General features: G+C 41.9%; 1 protein-coding gene across 1 annotated transcript in view; it reads right to left on the bottom strand.

Moving 5' to 3' along the window:
- Window positions 1-18183, bottom strand: part of VRK2 (VRK serine/threonine kinase 2) — a 45953-nt gene that overhangs the window by 6990 nt on the left and 20780 nt on the right. Inside the window, exons 8-11 of the mRNA XM_031044606.2 lie at window positions 15614-15746; window positions 5369-5489; window positions 2779-2837; window positions 876-1057 (exon numbers count right to left, since the gene is read on the bottom strand). Coding sequence (XP_030900466.2) covers window positions 876-1057; window positions 2779-2837; window positions 5369-5489; window positions 15614-15746 — 495 coding nt within the window. The remainder of the gene's footprint in view (window positions 1-875; window positions 1058-2778; window positions 2838-5368; window positions 5490-15613; window positions 15747-18183) is intronic.

Raw genomic sequence — 18183 nt, 5'->3', positions numbered from 1 at the left:
TGTGCACTGATACTTGAATCACCATTCATCTTGCAGCCGATCAGTCACATTAGTTTGCATCCTGCATTCTTGGCTCATGTACACTTGTGATGGTCCAAAGTTCACCAGAAATATTAGGAATGAACAGGACCCTGACCCTACCTTATTGCCCACGTAGTGGAGGCAGGAGCAGGGCTCTTGCATACAGGGGGTTTCCAGGCAGAGGTATGACGGGACTGACATTTCAGGCAAGTCCAGTAAGGTTGTTAATTACCTCCATCTCCCTTTATTAAAGCACAGCTTTATTAACCACATAGTTTCAGACTTAAAAGCACAAGAGGAAAATAGAACACTGTAGCTGCCACTTTGCAATTCAGTGTCAGCGCATCACATAGCGCTGCATACCAATAGCACAGTTAAACCCTAGGATAATGCCTCCTCTCCCCATCAGTGGCTGCAGCAGGGTGAAGGCAAATGACAAAGAACGGTTTGAAAGGGAGAAAATGAATTAAATGCTTTCACTAATAAAGGTAACTTTGCTTTTAATCTGGAGCGAAGGAAAAACCTGCATTCGGGCTTGTCTTCAAGATGTTAGCGAACAAAGTCCTTGACTTCCCCATTATCCTGAAAGTAAATCATTCTCCACAGACCTACCGCTTTGAAGTGACAGGCTGTAGGTCAAAAGGACTCATGACAGTTCTTCCTCCTTAAGGGTTGACATCCCACATTTTAGCAAAGCCAGGGGAAACAGGAATTAACAAACATGGTGTATTTAAGGCAAGAGAACTGCTGTGTCAGTCTCATTTTGAGATCTTAACCTATTTCCTCTCCTACAAAAGAAAAGCCAACAATCAAACAGGAGATGTCACAAATAATCCCAGAACTGCCTGACTTACTTTGGACACTTTAGGAGCAGTGTGATTCCTTGTGCACGCTGCAGTGGAAAATTCCAGAGGGCCATCGTAGCAAATTCCACTTGACTCCAGTCCATCCAGCAGGATTTTCTTGAGCACTTGATACTTTGGCTTCTCATCATATGCTAAGTTAGAAACACATGCCAAGAACTTGGAGAGTTCACCTGTGGAGCATATTTTAATGTACAGTTCATTTAGTGTGGACTTTGAACTTCAGGAAGTATTTCATGCTAAAATGGATGCAAATCCTACACTGGAAATGAGATGACAACGCTCAGAACACAGACCTGACAATATCTGATCTTGTTTGGATGAGAAAGGAAAAGATAGACTTGGATAAACAAGGTAACTCTTATGGATAAACAAGGAAACCCTCAAGGGCTGAGTCTTGTCATGTATTAATTCATGTAGCACCAAAAGTTACCCAAGGATAAAAATTAATCAAAATCCTTTATCAATATTGATAGTTGCATGTAAAATAGAAGCATTTTATATTTAATAGATCGTAATATCCCTTTAAATATTAACTACTGTCAACAGCACTTTTAATCTGCACAGATATTGTACTTCAAATGCTTTGGAAAAAAACAGGTTTTGGTTTTTACTTCTAATATTTGGTTTTGAGATTGCATCCTAAAGCAGCAGCATTATTTTGCTGCCATTACCAAATGGTTCCAGAAAGAGAGGCCATTCAGGTTAGATATAAAGGAGAAGTTCTTTACTGTGAGGCTGGTGAGGTGCTGGCACAGGCTGCCCAAAGAAGTGGTAAACGCTCCCTCCCTGACAATGTTCAAGGCCAGGTTGGACAGAGCCTTGGGTGCCATGGTTTAGTGTGAGTGTCCCTGCCCATAGCAGCAGGTTGGAACTGGATGATCTTAAGGCCCTTTCCAACCCAAACCAGTCTGGGATTCTATGAACAGGCAGAAATAATGCTGGTAAGGGGAAACATACAGGGAAGAATCAAACTTTTCTTTCAGTTGAAGACCCACATGTATCCTAAAACTGGAGAACTACAGCAGATAATAGCATCTGGTAAATCCCATAACTAAAGATTTATTAAATACGTATGCACATCATGGATATATTTTATGTAATAGATCATGTGTTCCAATAATTCCAGTACAGAAATGCTGAGAAAATAAGTGAATAAATCACAAAGAGACATTGACCTTTGAAGGAAATTTGGGTTTTTCCCTGAAATACTTTTGTATTTCAGTGAAGGAAGAGCAAGACAAACTATCCATTCACTTGCTTTCTCAAACTCTGAATGCTGAGCAATAAACCTTTTGTAGACAGTTGCTTACTATTTCCATACCAACAGCTACTTCTGTTTCTAAGATAGGCACTGCTCCCTCACACCTTGAATTACACATGGCTGATGTCCCTTCTGTCACTCTATGGCACACAACACAGATGAGACTGATGAAGCTTTTTATACGAGCTCACACTAGGTTTGAAACACAGCCCTTAATGCCTACTTCATCTCCTTAGTGCTTGTTAATGGGATAATGCAGGAAAGCAGCAGAAAAAGAGTTGCTGTGAAGCATTCCAAGCATCTCCTATCAGTAAGCTAAACACAGATAGTGCAGGCTGAATCCTTCTCTTGGCTAGGTATGGGTAAGGGTGGTGCACACAGGCTCGATTGGAAGAGGTTGGTTAAAGGATGACTTCTGATTGCACACAACAGTTTGCCCTAAGACTGGTCATACTGCAACCAACTCAGGCTTGAAGGTGCAAACCTTTGCAACTGATATAAGTGAAGACTTGGTTAACTTTGTGTTACTTTTACTCTACTTAAATCTTCATTCCCAAACAGACTAAGACACTGAAGTACTTTCTGTAACAGGCTTAAGAGCTATGTGGCACCCAGTGCAAGTATACTTACGACAGCTGCTTCCAGAAGAATCCCATTCCATCACTGAATCTGGGAGCTCATCCATAAGCCTGTAACAACAGGAGAGTGCAACAATTCAATGTGGTTTTGGAGCAGGTGATTCTTCATTTGGGATTTAGGAAGACAGCAAATCTCAATTCCAAACGGAGTGGACCTCCGGGATAGCTGATGATTCACAGTGCTGCTTTTAAAACAAAAATCTCCTTTTTACCAGCTATAGTTTTAACTCTTTGGAGACTGCTGATTTCACCAAGATGGGCTTAAAGTCTGCACTTTAACATGGAGTTTTTCTTTGCAGGAGTTTTAAACTTTCTAGACAGATAAAGCAGCATCCTTGGAGGTGAAATGGCTTGTTCTGATTTCAGCTCAGTGATTAATGTCTGTATTTTGGGATTTAAGAGGCAGTGCTGCTCTGCCTACAAGTTATTTGGCATCAGCTCCTTTCTGCCATGCAGATCATGGGTGATGGCTGTCAAAGTAGGCCTGACAGGGCTGGAAGGGAAGAGGGATGTTAACTGACCTCAAGCTCCATGCACTTCATAAACCAAAGGGCATGGCCACTGGTGTACTTTCTATCTACCCAGGAGCAGCAACAGCAAAGAAGGATGGGGCTAAGAATCAATCACATCCTAAAAGCAAATGAAGTAAGGGCAGCTCTCATCTTTGTGTAGGCATGAACCAAGAGCATCTCCTATGCCTCTGGGCACCTGAACAAGCCCCCTTGCCCTGAGGAAGTGAAATTGTCACCTCAGTCTGGCTGCTAATCCTATTAAAGGATCCCTTTGTTTGTTTAAAGGAGCCATAAAGCTCCACCAACAAGTATCAGGGTGCATTCTCTAATGCATGAAGTAGGGGTACACTGGATAATAACCTTCCCTTCAGTGATCTGTTGTTTAGTATCAGTAACAGCAATTTCTATTTTGGGGAAATGAAGCATTAAAACGTTTTCCTGTAACCTATCCTGAATTCCCATTCAAACAGAGCCTCTCCTCTAATTATTGCATAGCACAAACATTTCTACATTCAAATATACCAGCAGACCTTAAATATCCCTTGAGCAATGCCCGAAGCTTTGGCACCATTGCCTCATTGCCCCAGCAGTACATGGAGGAGCCTAAGAACTTGCAGTAATGGGATGAGATGAGACAACTGGTGAACAGCAATAGGAGGCTCTGCCCTGGCTCCTGCCTTTCACTGCATCCCATCTTCCAGGCCCAGCTCCTCTTCCTCACCATCACACACACTCCACAGCAAAGGTCTGCCATGCTCAGAAGCAACTCAGCTGTGCTCCTTAATGCACTTACTAACTTAGGAGCAACTGGATACACACACATATATATCCAGGTATCTTCTTCTAGCCTTTATAAACAGCATTGGCATTAAAATTATGATAAATAAAAGGGGATGGCCTGGGCAAATGACCTGATACCAAGCCCATAATTCATTAGATTAACAGGGTATTTCTGATAAACAGAATCTCTATCATTTTCTGTACATCTCCTGGAATCATTTGTTTGCCCAGCATCCTGAAAACAATAGGAACTTAAGGGTTAACCACAAGGGAAGAATTAGTGAAGCAGCTTGATTGATTAAATTGATTTAACATTGAATTGTGTAAGTGTTACCTTGCAGGGGGTTGTGTAATGATCAGAACTTCTAAAGGAGAAATATTAAACATAACATGCGATGTCAACATTTACAGATGCAATCTGTATTATCCACCGGCTGCAGGCTAACCTTTCTCTCTGCTGAGAGCCAGTGCCACACTGAATGTGCAGATTGATTTCTGTGGATCAGCTATCCCTATTGTGTACCTCTGTTGTGACTTGCCCTACTTAAAAGTTTGCTGCCTTCTCCAGTTGTGATGTTACATTTACGGGTAACTACTCTTCTGTTGCCTTCTACAGGCTGCACTGTACTACATGCAATTAACTCTCTCGAGTCCCAACTGTGAAAGCAGAGAAAAGAAAAACTACTACACTCCATTGCTTTAGTGAGCTCTAAATAAGTCATGCTGGGACAAGGGAAAGATTTTAATCAAATTCTTTAGTATTTTGGTATTTAATTGTTTGTAACATGAAAAACCTACATAAAGCCAGCTGAAAAATAGTATCATATAGAAAGTTAAATCAATTGTATGCACATGTGGAAAAACTTCCAAGAGATGCCTGAGCTACAGTCTCTATGAAGCACCCATGAAGTTCAATGGGAACACACAACCACCCTCTGAATGTGCAGTAAGGCCTGCACTGAGTCACAAATGTTTGCTTTAAAAAAAGGAGCATTATAAAATACACAGCAGACAAAATGAGTGTGTGCTGTGCATTTGAATTTATTTGTCTCTCCATAGCAGTGCACACAGGAACATGTGGAAGAGGGTATAACACACACAGAGGTCACGCTTTTAACTGCTTCTAACATCTCTCTGAACTAAGGGATATTGTTTTAGCTTCCACACACTGTTCAGCATGTAAAGGTGTCTTTTTCTGACCTGCCCTGTTAAGTGATGAGGATGCTGCAGGGTTCTAGGCTGATGTGTGTGTACATGCACATACATGTACATGCATGTGCTGAGTTTTACCTTGTTTTGGCAGCCTGGACAGCCACGGGGTCCTTCAGGTTCTGTTCCCAAGGCAGCTTCCCACACAACCATTGCAGCATGCAGTAGCCAAGGATTTCAAGGTCACCTCGTCTGGATGGGGCTAAATTGTGAGAAGGGGTGGGGGGAGGAAAGGAAAAAAACAAAAAACCAGAAAAGAAACCCAAAAAGATGAAGAATAAGAGCCTCTTCTTAGGAAATAGAAAAGACTTTGATTGAACTTGTGTTGATGAAATATGAAAAGCCAAATGGGCAAAGTGTTTTGTTTATTCAGCTGTATTAGACCTAAACCGCCCGGCATTTGGCCACAGGCCACAGACAGGCAGTGACTTGTTGCTGTTGAAGTAAGGGTCAGTTTCCTCACCTCCTCCAACTTCATCCTTCCTCGGTCTGGCCTGTCACATGGACTTGATCCCCATGGCCTCTGACATGATCCAGACAGCCTATAACTGAGTACCAACACTTTCTCAAAGAGCCAAGCAGTAAAACAAAGAAATAAATGTCTGCTGCTAAATTGCTAACACATGTTCCAGGAAGTCCATGGGGTCCACATTGGTCATGCAGGGACCCTGTGAGTGCAGACTAAACACTGATGGCCTTTCCTGTTCTCCTACAGAGCTATTTGAACTTGGAAGATATGACAAAACTGCCATCTAGTGTACATTTACACACCAGAGTAGTCTGCTTACAAGCACCACAAACTGTTTAGAGAGTCGGAGCACAAGCTAAAGGACACTTGCTGCTTAGCAAGTCCTGTGTAAACTTACTACTACACTTCCAAAAAGGAACTTATTTCAGGAACAACTTACTCTCATTTTGCACACCCCAAACAGATAACACTAACTACAGAACAGATACACAGTAGATATCAGTCAATGCAAAATTAACCCCACCCCCAAACTTCATCTGTGCAGAAAACCAGGTCACTGAGTTAATCTCTAGATTAACTTTTCCAAGAGGAAGAGGAGAAAAAAGTGTGATAACAAAAGAATTGCTATTCCTTGCTGCTATTCACAGGAAACCAACTTGAAAGACCTGAGCAAACAGGATTGCTGCTCTATTTCTTTGTACACATCTGACTTGCAGCCTGTACTGTGCAAGTCAAGCCCACATGGAATCTGCCAAACCAGAGGCCGTTCATTGTGATTAAAACCAGACAGAGGCAGAAGTTCAATTTATGCTTTTCCAAACTGGATTTGCACTTTCCAAGAAGGAAAGAAGATTTCAGATTCATTCAGTACTTTTTGTCTAGTGTAAAGACTAGTAGTTGAGCACAGTGCTGTTAATCCAGCTGTAAACAGATATCATATTTTATGGGCCTTCATTAAATACATTCCAGAAAGTCACTCAGCAAACTTATCTTTTAATTTAAGGAGTCATCTGCTAAAAGCTACGGGGCCAACACATCATAACTGCTGCTTGTTACAGTACACACATTATAGTAAAAGCAGATTAGTTCTTCTACGTTCTCTATCTTAACTGCTATTAGACGACGGGATTATTAAAGGCCCTTCAATCTAACAGAATGCTGCACTGTCCCTTGGGTGTCATCTGTTTTCTGCACTAGATTCAGCAACATCCTAATGCAAGACTTGGCTCTCGTATTAAAATAAAAACACAATCTCTACCACTTGCTGTTCTATAGTGATTTCTTCAGCCATAAATCTCCTGTTAACTGTGGAACGATTCCATTCATACACATGTGTTCACAACTCCCTTTTCCATCATGGCAATTCCAGATTATAACCCTATCAGCCAGAATTTTTCATTGCAGATCCACTACTTTTCCTACAAAGCTTTTCTGGTACCTGTTTGTACAGGATGGGCTACAGAAAGTGGCCTTTTGAAGTCCAAGACAGTGGACCACCTTTTTTCCCCACTGATGTTCTAACTGATAGGAATCTGTAACTGATGCTAAGTCCATTATTTTTCAGAAGCTCACCCAAGATACCTCATTTTCTGACAAAACAGTCCCCAGACAGTAAAGTTTCCTTTACAGTCGATAGTTTGGCTGTGACTAATATACCTCCTCACTCCCGTGCAGTCCTTCCAGCCATTTCCTGACTAACACCAGGGCAAACAGGGAGATGTGCACAACTAAGACTTTACTAATACCTTCCCTAAAGCCACAGCAGTCAGCTGGGGGAAAAGAACTAAAAGGTACATGTAACTAAGCCATACATCACTAAAAAACAAAAGGGGAAATGTTTTACAGAGAGATGGGGAAATCCTGTGTCACTTTATCTCCCAGGTCACTGCAAGTGTTACTACACACAGATGTTCACATGTGGTTTTCATAGATAGAACCACATGAAAATGTCAGTGCTTGATTATTTGACTGTGCAAGCTTAGTCTTTCTCTCTGCTTCTTTGTCAGCTTCCTGCTAGAGATGCTACTTCCTCAACTTTTGAAATCATTTAGATCCTTATTATAGAAGTATTCAACTAATATCAAAGGAATTTATATTATCAATGAACAATCAAATCATTAAATTTTCACGACAAATAAAGCACTAATGCATAGGTTTCAACTGTAAGTTCACTTGCAGAAAGAGATCTGCTAATACAATTGGAGGGTAGAGAAGTTTTTCACTTAAAACATAAAGTTTAAACATAAACTTCTGATAAACATTAAGTGGGGGAAGTCAGTCTGGTTTCATTTTACATGTGATAGCCATACAAAAAAGGAAACGATTCTGCTTTATAACTTATCACCACTAGAAGAATAAACACTCAAAATAAAACTTATTTAAAACAAATACTCTTACTTTGCTGTGGGTTAAAACCTTGTTGGGTTTTTTCTTTCTTTTTTAATAGATTTTTGATTTCTGCTTTTCTTTTCACCAGGAATTTCTTTATTATTATTTTAGTCTCATATGAAATCCTATTTAATGGGAGCACATTGGTGATATTTTATTCCACAATATTTTTATAGTTTAATTTTTTAATTTGAAGATTTAAGGCCTGATTCTGCCCTCACTCCTGCCAAGATAAATCAGGAACAGCTCCACTGAAGTTAATGAATTAACAACCACGTCAATGAAATCAGAGCTGGGCCATAACTAGTTTTATATATATATCACAACCATACACTCAACGTGCAGGAATGGGGATCAGCGGTAACTCAGAACCACGTAACTGAAGCAATTCATCCTGAGAAGAAAATATATTATGTATCTCCATATAGTGGATTTGGCAGCTCTCTGAGCCCTAATTTGGATTCAGATTACTAGAGACGAAGAGTGATATCCCCCTGACCACAATATGCTCTCAAAAGTACCCTGCTCCCAAAAACTCATCTGAAACCCATGTGAAAACGGGAGTTTTCCTCTCCAGCCCTTATTAAACTGACTTTCTCAAGCCTTTTGTAAGGATCTAACAAGTGACAGATGAAATGTTCTTCTATTATTTTTAATTAGCACTGTTACATTATAATTTCACCATTAGTGTTGCTTTAGATTGGAAGCTTTTCATAAAAAGGATCATTTCAGTTGCTCATATTGCATCTACATGCAGTGGAGCCTCCAATTCTCCCTGGCATTACAGCATACAAATTCATGTTAATTCACAAACAAATATAACTCATACCCATAGCCATTAATCCAAAAGCCCATAAAGGAAAGGAGTGTTAACATGACCATGGAGAAATATCATTATGTTAAAAATGCATCACCACAATGTTTTAACAAATGAACTGAAAGTGATATAATTTCTTAACTCAAGGTTGAGGTTGTTATAAAAACAGACAAATACAAGACTATCAAAAAGCAGTGTATGTACTGGGGGCAGGAGAAAGGAAAAGACTAAAAATGAAGTACTGTTTCCCCAAGGAACTGGTCAGTCTGAGGAGTTCAGTGCAGCAGGACAGTGGCTAATTGAATAGAGTGACTGGAAACAAGGAAAAGGTTAGATAAATATAGTTAAATTTACGACGAATTTTAGTGCTTGGATGCCATTCTGTGCAGGGTTATCCCTTCTCAGGCAGGGCAGCTGCCAGCAGGGGATGGGAACAACCTCACCTCCCCTCATGCACGGTTCTGCACCATTAGCTTGGCACACTGCTGAAGTACTCACTGACAATAACCAACACCATGGAATGCTGAAAGCAAAATCCAGTGGAAACATGGTGTCACCACAAGTGGACAACATCCCTCCCAGAGAACCCAGTCTGGGATGTGGCAATGAGTCACTTTTCCTGTGCCAGCTGTGGTCTTCCTCCTAAACTTGGGTCCCATAGATGTACACTCAACTGGTCACACAGCTGGTGGGCAGGAGTTCCTGCAGGGGTTCACATGGAGGATACAACCATGATTCCCTAGCACTGACCATGCCTTGGTGGTCACAGAGGTGCCCTGCTGATAATGTCAGCCTCACAGTCCTGAGGGGTCATTCCTCTCAGGCAGCATCAAAGCTGGAAACCAGCCTGCACATCAGCACTGGCCTGTCAGACACAGGGGGTAGTGTCAGCACAGGAGCTGGATAAGTCATTTCAAGAGCCACAAAAGCTGCAATGCTACTGCTGCTGTCCTGCCTTGAGCAAGCTCATGAGCACGCGGAGACCTCATCAGGTCTTGCAAGACACAAGCTCCCAAACTGTGACTCTCAAACCTCCCCAAAACAGCACAGCTGCCCTGGACAATCACAACAGCCCAATGTGCAGACATGTGCCCAGCAACATCCAACCAAGCAGTTACACACATCCACTGACCAGCAGATCTAACTGCAGAGCCACCTTGCTCTTGCATTTGCTCTGCTGCAGCCATAACAGAAGAGTGCAGCCAGCAGCATGATTCTCCTCTAAACATGGACAGAGAGTGAATAACCATCAGGATTAGTGGAATGGGATGCTGGAAGGAAGAAGGCTGAGATCCTAACTTGGTGAGAAGTTTACATAGATGGAAGGTTGAGAAATGCAAGGGAACTTCACCATGACATATGGATGGGAGATAAAATAGTGGTGGCAAGAGATGCAGGTACCTGGTCGGAAGCAAAAGGTTCCAAGCTTGCAGTAAGGAGAACATGTGGCAGGAGAGTGGGGACAGGAAGTTTTACTCTTCTTTCACATCTGTGTGGCAGAAAGCACAAAGGTAAGGGGCTGACAGGTTGGGGCTGGCAAGCAGCTGTGAGATTCCCAAGCTTTCTGAATTCCTGGTGTAGAGAGGGAGGCAAATTTAAACAGCCAATTCCCAGCTATGCTCCTCAGTTGTGCTAGAAGCTGTGATGGTCAACATCTTATTGTTGCTGCTTTTGGACATCCTGGGCAGGACAGAATAAGCTGTGGGTATAGGAGCCTATTCAATCATCTCCCTGTTAAAACCGGGCTCTTCTTTCCCTTACAATGACCTCCTGCTCCCTCTTTTGCTGGGCACACATTTCTGATCCCCCACTCAGAAACTAAAATATCAGTGTATTTAGTTCACACTGCAAAGTTCTACCCCCTTTTTTTTGCCAGACCAATATTTTCTTTTTATATTTAGGATTTACAGTTTGTCCTGCACAGTCTTTGGGAAGCACACACCAAACTGCAGCAAATCAATAATTCATTTGACCGACAGAGAAATCCAGCAGGCTCCCTCTGAATCCAAACTATACATGGACAGATGCCAAATAAACCTCTTGATCCAGAGCCATTTAGAGCTCTGTTCTCTGGAAGCCATGCAGGCTTAGAAAGAATATGTTTCCAGGCATAGGTGTTTATATTCTTGCACATCCTTACTCACAAAATGAACTCTGAATATATTCTAGTCAACCCCTGCATGTAAAAGAAAAGGAAAAATGGACAAGCATCAAGATATGTTTTTCATATCAAATAGCAACAGTTCTGTCAGACCAGTTGGGAAAACAAGAACAAGCACTGCAGAGTTTTCCCCACCATCAGCCTGATGTCTGCATTGCCCTGCTCAAACACAGTGTATAAGCACTTGAATGAACCTCAAGGAGTGTGTGCTGCAATAACCCAGTGTGAGGAGCATGAAGAACTGGCTGAACTATGGCATCAGATGTAGCTGTAACTGCCTTCCCCAACACAGGAGACGAAAATACACTTTTGCTCAATGAAATCAGCTCCCACAAAACATATTCACCAGCTCTGAAGAAGTGACAACCAGTGGTCCTAATAGAGGCAAACATGATCAGACATTCTAATTACCCTTAAGCTTATCAAGTCACCACTACTGTCTTAAGCAGCTTTTACTATATAAGATATAGTAACTTATATAGGTATAAGTTCTGCAAGGATTTGGGCAGATCCATCTACCAAATGTGAGAGGTAGCACAAGTGCTAAGAGACGTTGTGAAAAGGAAGAAGAGAGTCATCTTGCAATCGATGGCAAACACAAATATATGCTGGAGGGAATTCAACATAGACAGTTCATACTCTTATGTTCATCAATGATAGCAAATTAAAACTGGTCTTACACACTCAATGCACAGGACTGGAGTATTTAAAAAACCTCAATATGTTAATCGCAGTATATCTCCAGAGAAATTAGGTATTGACTGTATGCCTCACTGAGTAGAAAATCTACAAAAATCCATAGGAGGCATTGATCCAAATATTACTTTTTAACACTAACTATGTAACAATTTTTTATATCTGTACCCAGTGTACATTTAATTCTCTTTAAGTATCAATCAACAAACAAAAATGTAAGATTGTTTATACAGTATGGCCATTTAAAATGAATATGATGAATACACTGAAACACTGCATTGAAACTCACAGTGCAGTTAGGCCATATGGAATTTGCAGCAAAATAAAAAGGTTTTAAATTTGAAATCCTCACATGCTGATTGCAATGATATCTAGCCATCAAATACAGGAATGCTGGTGGTGCAGGGCAAATCCTGTGGCAGAGCCCAGCTTGGGCCTGACTTGGTTCAAAGTGAGCTGTAGACATAGGCATGTAACTGAGGTTACAGCATGGAGAGCTGAGATGTGAGGCAGGGCAGCTGCTCCCAGCCTTTCCCAGCTCAGGGGAAATTCCTCTTCAGTTGCAGCACAAAGTCAAAGACGCCAGCACCATCAGTGCACACCAGCACACACTAAAGTGACTTGTTTGGAGGCAGCAATTTACCATCAGTCACCACAGGAATGGCACATTCAATGCAATCCTTACCAGAGATTGCTAGAAGAATATGGACTACTTCTGCCACCCAAAAGTGCTGCCATGCAGTGGGTGCTGGCAGGAAACTGTCTGGATCTCACAGGACTGCATATCCTCTACACCTGATGAATTCTCTGGAGAGCTTGAGGAATAAATAGACATGCAGCTGAGTTAAACTCTCATTTCAGCTAGGGAAACACCAGTGCTGATTTAAATTAGTGGGAAGTGGTTGCGTTTGATTGGCTTTATGCAAGGAGGTTATCAGCTTCAAGCATTGCCAAGAGGCACTTTTGAAAGCAACAAATTCATAATTTTCTTTCAGGTTTCAGCATGTACCTCAAATTGCTGCATTCAGGTAGCTACTTCATGAGCAAGTCAAAATGTTCTCATTTGTCTAGCTCAATACAGCAACTGGCACTCTTCAGGGGTTTTGAGGCTTGAGATATTTATGCCACTATGTACATTCAGGAAATGCCCTCTAGAGAGGATCTAATTTATATTAAATTACATTTAAAAATTAGAACTACATTGAAATAAAAGAATACTTCACTCTGAAAAACTGGGTAACACCAGGATGAAGGCTGTTTATGCACTTTCATTTGCTGGGCTTTAAACACCTTTGAGAAGAGCACCCCAACTCACTTGGTAGCTAAGGCTGTGCTGAGACTCAATCCCAAGTGAGGAGTACAGGAGGTTGTTGAGCCATGAACCCCTTGTCCCAGCTGCTGGATGTGGTTTACAATTCTGAAACATCTCTGCAACTCTAAACCTCCTGACAAGAAATGAGATGAGGGAAACCAGTCCCTGTGTTCTGCCATCTGGACCTGTGCAATCTGCCCTGGGATGCTGAGAGACCTGCTGTAAATGGGGAACAGGCAATTTGACCTTAATGGATTCAGGCTGTTACAAGGGCAAAGCTAAGGTATTCAATGTGAATAGTTTGGATACCCTGTGACATGCCAGATACCACATAATGCTCTGCAGACTCTTCCAGCAGGAGCATCACACAAATGTGCAGATCCTCGTTTGCAGCTATTAACAAGCAAAAAAAATTTCTTGTATAAGATGGGGATTAGCTCCTTTAATCTTTCTGAATGTTTTGCTTTCTGGAATCTTACACTTTTCACCTATTCCATCATGGTTTTAGCTACTTGATAGTATATTCTAACCCACAGATTACAAAAGACAACAACTTAATTCACATTTGCATGTACACACCTTTTGTCACCCATCTTCCTACTCTTTGAAATTAAAGGAACTATCTGTCCTGTAATAACATACCCATCAACAGACGCCTGTCCTCTAGCAGCTACAAGTATCCAGCTGCCACATCCCAAATATTCCAGCTTCCACCTATTGGTCAAACAGCATCCACATCAAATACTGGTAACACAGCCATGTTGCCCACACTACCATGGAAATGGGCCAGTCACACCTCCAGGAAACCCAGGAAATGCATGCTTGGGAGGGCACAGAGAGTCCGAAACAGATGTCCTCTTCATGGAATGGCTTGGGTTGGAAGGGACCATCCATTTTCAAGCCCTGCCATGAGCAGTGACACCTTCCACTGGAGCAGCTTACTCCAAGTCCTATTCAACCTGGCCTTGAACACTGCCAGGGATGGGGCAGCTGCAGCTTCCCTGGGCACCCTGTGCCAGTGCCTCAGCACCCTCACAGGGAAGAGCTTCTTCCTGAAGTCTCATCTCAATCTCCCCTCTGGCAGTTTAAAGCCATTCCCCCTGTGTTATCACTACATGCCCTTGTAAACTGTCCCTCTCCACCACAAAATATTTTGTAGCAGGTGAAATGGTGCAATTGTCTCAGCAACAAATACTTGACAGTCTTATTTCATTTTTCCTAATGACCAGAGTTAAACGATTGCAGGTTTTAACAGCACTGGCAAATTATCAAGACCCTCTACATTACATGGTCAATGGTCCTTTTAATAGAAAAAGCAATAATACACAGTTGTTTGTGCCAACTAAAACTCGTTAGAAAGTATTAGTTTAAGGTAACAGTTCAGCAGCTATTAACAAGCACAAATTTCTACAGTTATCACTTGTGACATTATGATCCTGGCCAAGCTGGCAGCACAAACTCATTCCTTTTGTTTCAGGAGATCTTCGGGGTAAGGAGGTGGGGAACAAGGAGAAGAAAAGTTAACAAAAACACCGTTTCATAGCAAGAGTCAAAGTTTTTCAATAATCACCATTTTTTTCACTAGCATAACATTAGAATTGACTTTTTGTCTTGCTGACATAGCAACTAAGAAAGTTGTGTTGCATTGACCATATTGATTGTGAACAATGCAGCCATCAGTGGGACTTTGCACCATATATATTTTCGATATTGACCTCCCATTCCCTTTTCCATGGCTCTATGGGTCTGCTATTGGATTTGGACTGCAGTGTAATAAACAGCTAAGGTTTAATTAATGGTAAATGAATACAAGACATAGGTTATGACTTTAACTAATTAGGGAATTGTTGAATTAAGTCTGCCTTGGAATGCAAGGCAGTCCAATCAATATCCAATAAAAGGACTATGTATGTAATTTACCTGCAAATGTGTTTCCAATACCATCAAAGTGAGTTTAAATAAGTAAGATATATGAAAGGCTACTGGAAAAAGGTTTCAAAAAGTTAACACTTTATGGCTTCAAACCAGGTTTTTCTCCTCGCAGAAGGAATGTCATCTTGAAATATCCTTTCATAACACAGATGGTGACACTCAGACACAGCTCTCCCTAAAGGACAGTGCAGGCTCAGAACACTTTTCCTTGACAGTGCAACATTAGCAAACATCTCTGCCTTTACAGCACGTAGCAAAGCCAAACCATGACTCCCAGTATGAACCAATTAAGTTTACTGGCAAGCTCTTCTTGGGGCATTTTTGCCCACGTCCCCATAGCATGCATGCTGCAGCCTCTCAATTGTACTCATGCTGCTCCCCTTCCCCCAGCAGCCCTGGAGAAGCATTCCCAGGTACAGGAAGAGGTCACCACACAAGGGTCTGATCAACCCTGAGCAATCCCCAGGACTGCTTGTACTGTATACATCAGCTCACACAGCCTGATTACTCATTCTGTAATCACTCCTCTGGAATGAAAAAAAGAAACCTACCTACTCCCTTGTGGGCATCTATGCTGGTAAACTCTATTGTCCCATTATGGCCCTTCCTAGGATTTTCCTGATACTGTTTGTGGTTCCCATTGGGACAATATCTGTAGGAAAGTCCATAATCTGCAAGATAAACCTGGAAGACATGAACAGACAAATGAATAATGCTTTTGTCCTTTGAAAGTATAACCTTTATAATTAAGTCTTAAGAAACTGATAGGTTAAGGACAGCCTTAGATCTAAATTTTATTAAACCAAATGGTGCCTCAGAATAAAATATGTACATCTGGGGGCTATAACAGCTGCCCTCCCCATTTAAATCCTTCCACTACTATACTCTTATCTTATTTCAGAGTCGAGCTGAATTTCAGTCCTTTTATTTTGTTCATAAGCTCTCTCCTCTCCAGGTGGGCATCTAGACATCATAAAGTGCAATATGCCTTTTATGTACCCTCACATTGCTTATGGGACCCCTTCCCCTCCTTACTTAAATAGGCACATACACACCCCAGTTCACATTTCCCATCAGCTGACACTGTGCAATTTCAGAACAGCAGTGACACTTGAAAGCCAGATGAAGGGAGAGGCAGAAGCTTCCCCCATCAGTGCTGCACACAGGGCCCCAGCACTGACAAGGCACCATGGCCACAGGGCTACTGAGCTTTATCCTGACAGCAGCCTCCTCTTTTTGTGTGTCACTGTCAGTAACTTTGTACTGGCAACAACTATTTAAACATAAAGCATAAGGTAAAGCATAACAAACTACACCCTCCACCCCAGAAAGCAATCTTAATAAATCATTTATAGTAAGTTTTAAAAAAGCCACAGAGCCAGACTTCACTCAAAGTTACTCTGAAGGAAATCTATGGAGCTAAATCAGTGTAGAGTTAAAACTTTGGGTTCCCACTGTGTATATTGCAGCATGCTCATACATTCTGCCACATGGCTTTAAACAGAAAGAGGGAGATTTAAACACTAGGGAAGAAATCTTCTCTGGGAGGGTGCTGAGGCGCTGGCACAGGGTGCCCAGAGAAGCTGTGGCTGCCCCATCCCTGGCAGTGCTCAAGGCCAGGTTGGACACAGGGGCTTGGAGCAGCTGCTCCAGTGGAAGGTGTCCCTGCCCGTGGCAGGGGTTGGAGCTGGAGGAGCTTTAAGGTCCCTTCCATCTCAAACCATTCTGTGATTCTAGGATTTACCTTTCCATCCTGGCATAGGTAATTTTTGTTCCTCAAGATGCTTCACTACCTAAATAACCAGGGGGAGGAAACCCCAGTTCTGAAAAACATCTTGGAGATGCACTTGCATATCCTTGGGAATTAATTGTGAAAGATGTGAATAATGGAAGTAAAGTAAAACACTATAATCAGTAATAATAATGGGAAAAAAAAGGAGCAATAAAACCCAGGACAATCAAGTAATGCACAATATAATTACCCACCACCCACTGACTGATGACCAGCCTAAGCAGTGATCAGGGGCTCCCGGCCAACTCGCTACCATTTCTATACTGAGCCTGACATTCCAAGCTCTGGAATACCCCTTTGGTTAGTGTGGGTCAGGTGTCCTGGCTCTGCTCCCTCCTGGCTTCCTGTGCCTCTTGTCACTAGCAGAGAATGGGAAAATGAAAAGCCCTTGACCCAGGGTAAGCACTGCTCAGCAAAAGCTAAAACATCAGTGTGTTATCAACATTCCTGTCATCCTGACTCCAGAACACAGCCTTTGACCAGCTATGAGGATGAAAACTGGCTTTATCCCAGTCAAAACCAGGACAGTTCTGCTGCTGCCAGTCAAGACAAACCCAAACACCCCACCTGGCCCCTACACCTCTTTCTCTGCAGACATAGTGCAGGCAGTCCTGCAGCCATGGCAGTTCTGCCACTCACGTAATTTAGATCATTCCAGTCTATGAAGTTGAGATTAACCATTAAGTTGATGTTATACCCTCCAGCAGGGGTGGACTTAATACATGCACATGGGCAATTACTGCAGCGCCGCTGACAAGCAGTAACTTGTTGAAAGCAGCTGGAATTTAATCACAGTCTGTCCACCCCCAGTATTCCATAGGTTATTTTCTCCCTCTGTCATTCTCACACTCCCCCCTGGCCTTTGCCCCCTACATTGACCACTTCTCACATTAGGTAATTGCTTTTTTTATAAATATCCAAGTATGGTACTTTCACTTGGGAAAAAAGTAAATGCTACAGACTGCTATTGTACTGCCAGTGGAAGTGATCTCTGGGGCAAAAGCTACATCATCTAAAGCCACATAGAGATCATTTCTGCTAAATCACATTATATTAGAAAGAAAAACTTCTTATTTGAACCTTAGTTTTGCTCCCTCTTTAGCTAAAGAACAGTTTATCCTACAAGTCTCAAATAAACTCTTACAGCACTCACTTGTAATTGAATTATGTCACTCGTGGTAGGAAATAAACAAATGAACAAAAAAAACCCTCAAGATAACACATTATTTTGGAGCACATTCTGTTGAACTTCTGATTCCTGTTTGTGCTCGAGGCAGCTTCAAATCCTGGGATGGCTGGTCTCTTGGTTTTACTGTTTCTGCTGCAGGA

The sequence above is a fragment of the Melopsittacus undulatus genome, chromosome 3 (assembly GCF_012275295.1).
Source record: "Melopsittacus undulatus isolate bMelUnd1 chromosome 3, bMelUnd1.mat.Z, whole genome shotgun sequence".
In the NCBI taxonomy this organism is placed as follows: domain Eukaryota; kingdom Metazoa; phylum Chordata; class Aves; order Psittaciformes; family Psittaculidae; genus Melopsittacus; species Melopsittacus undulatus.
The sequence above is the reverse complement of the archived record's forward strand: the minus strand, read 5'-3'. Positions and strand labels throughout refer to the sequence as shown.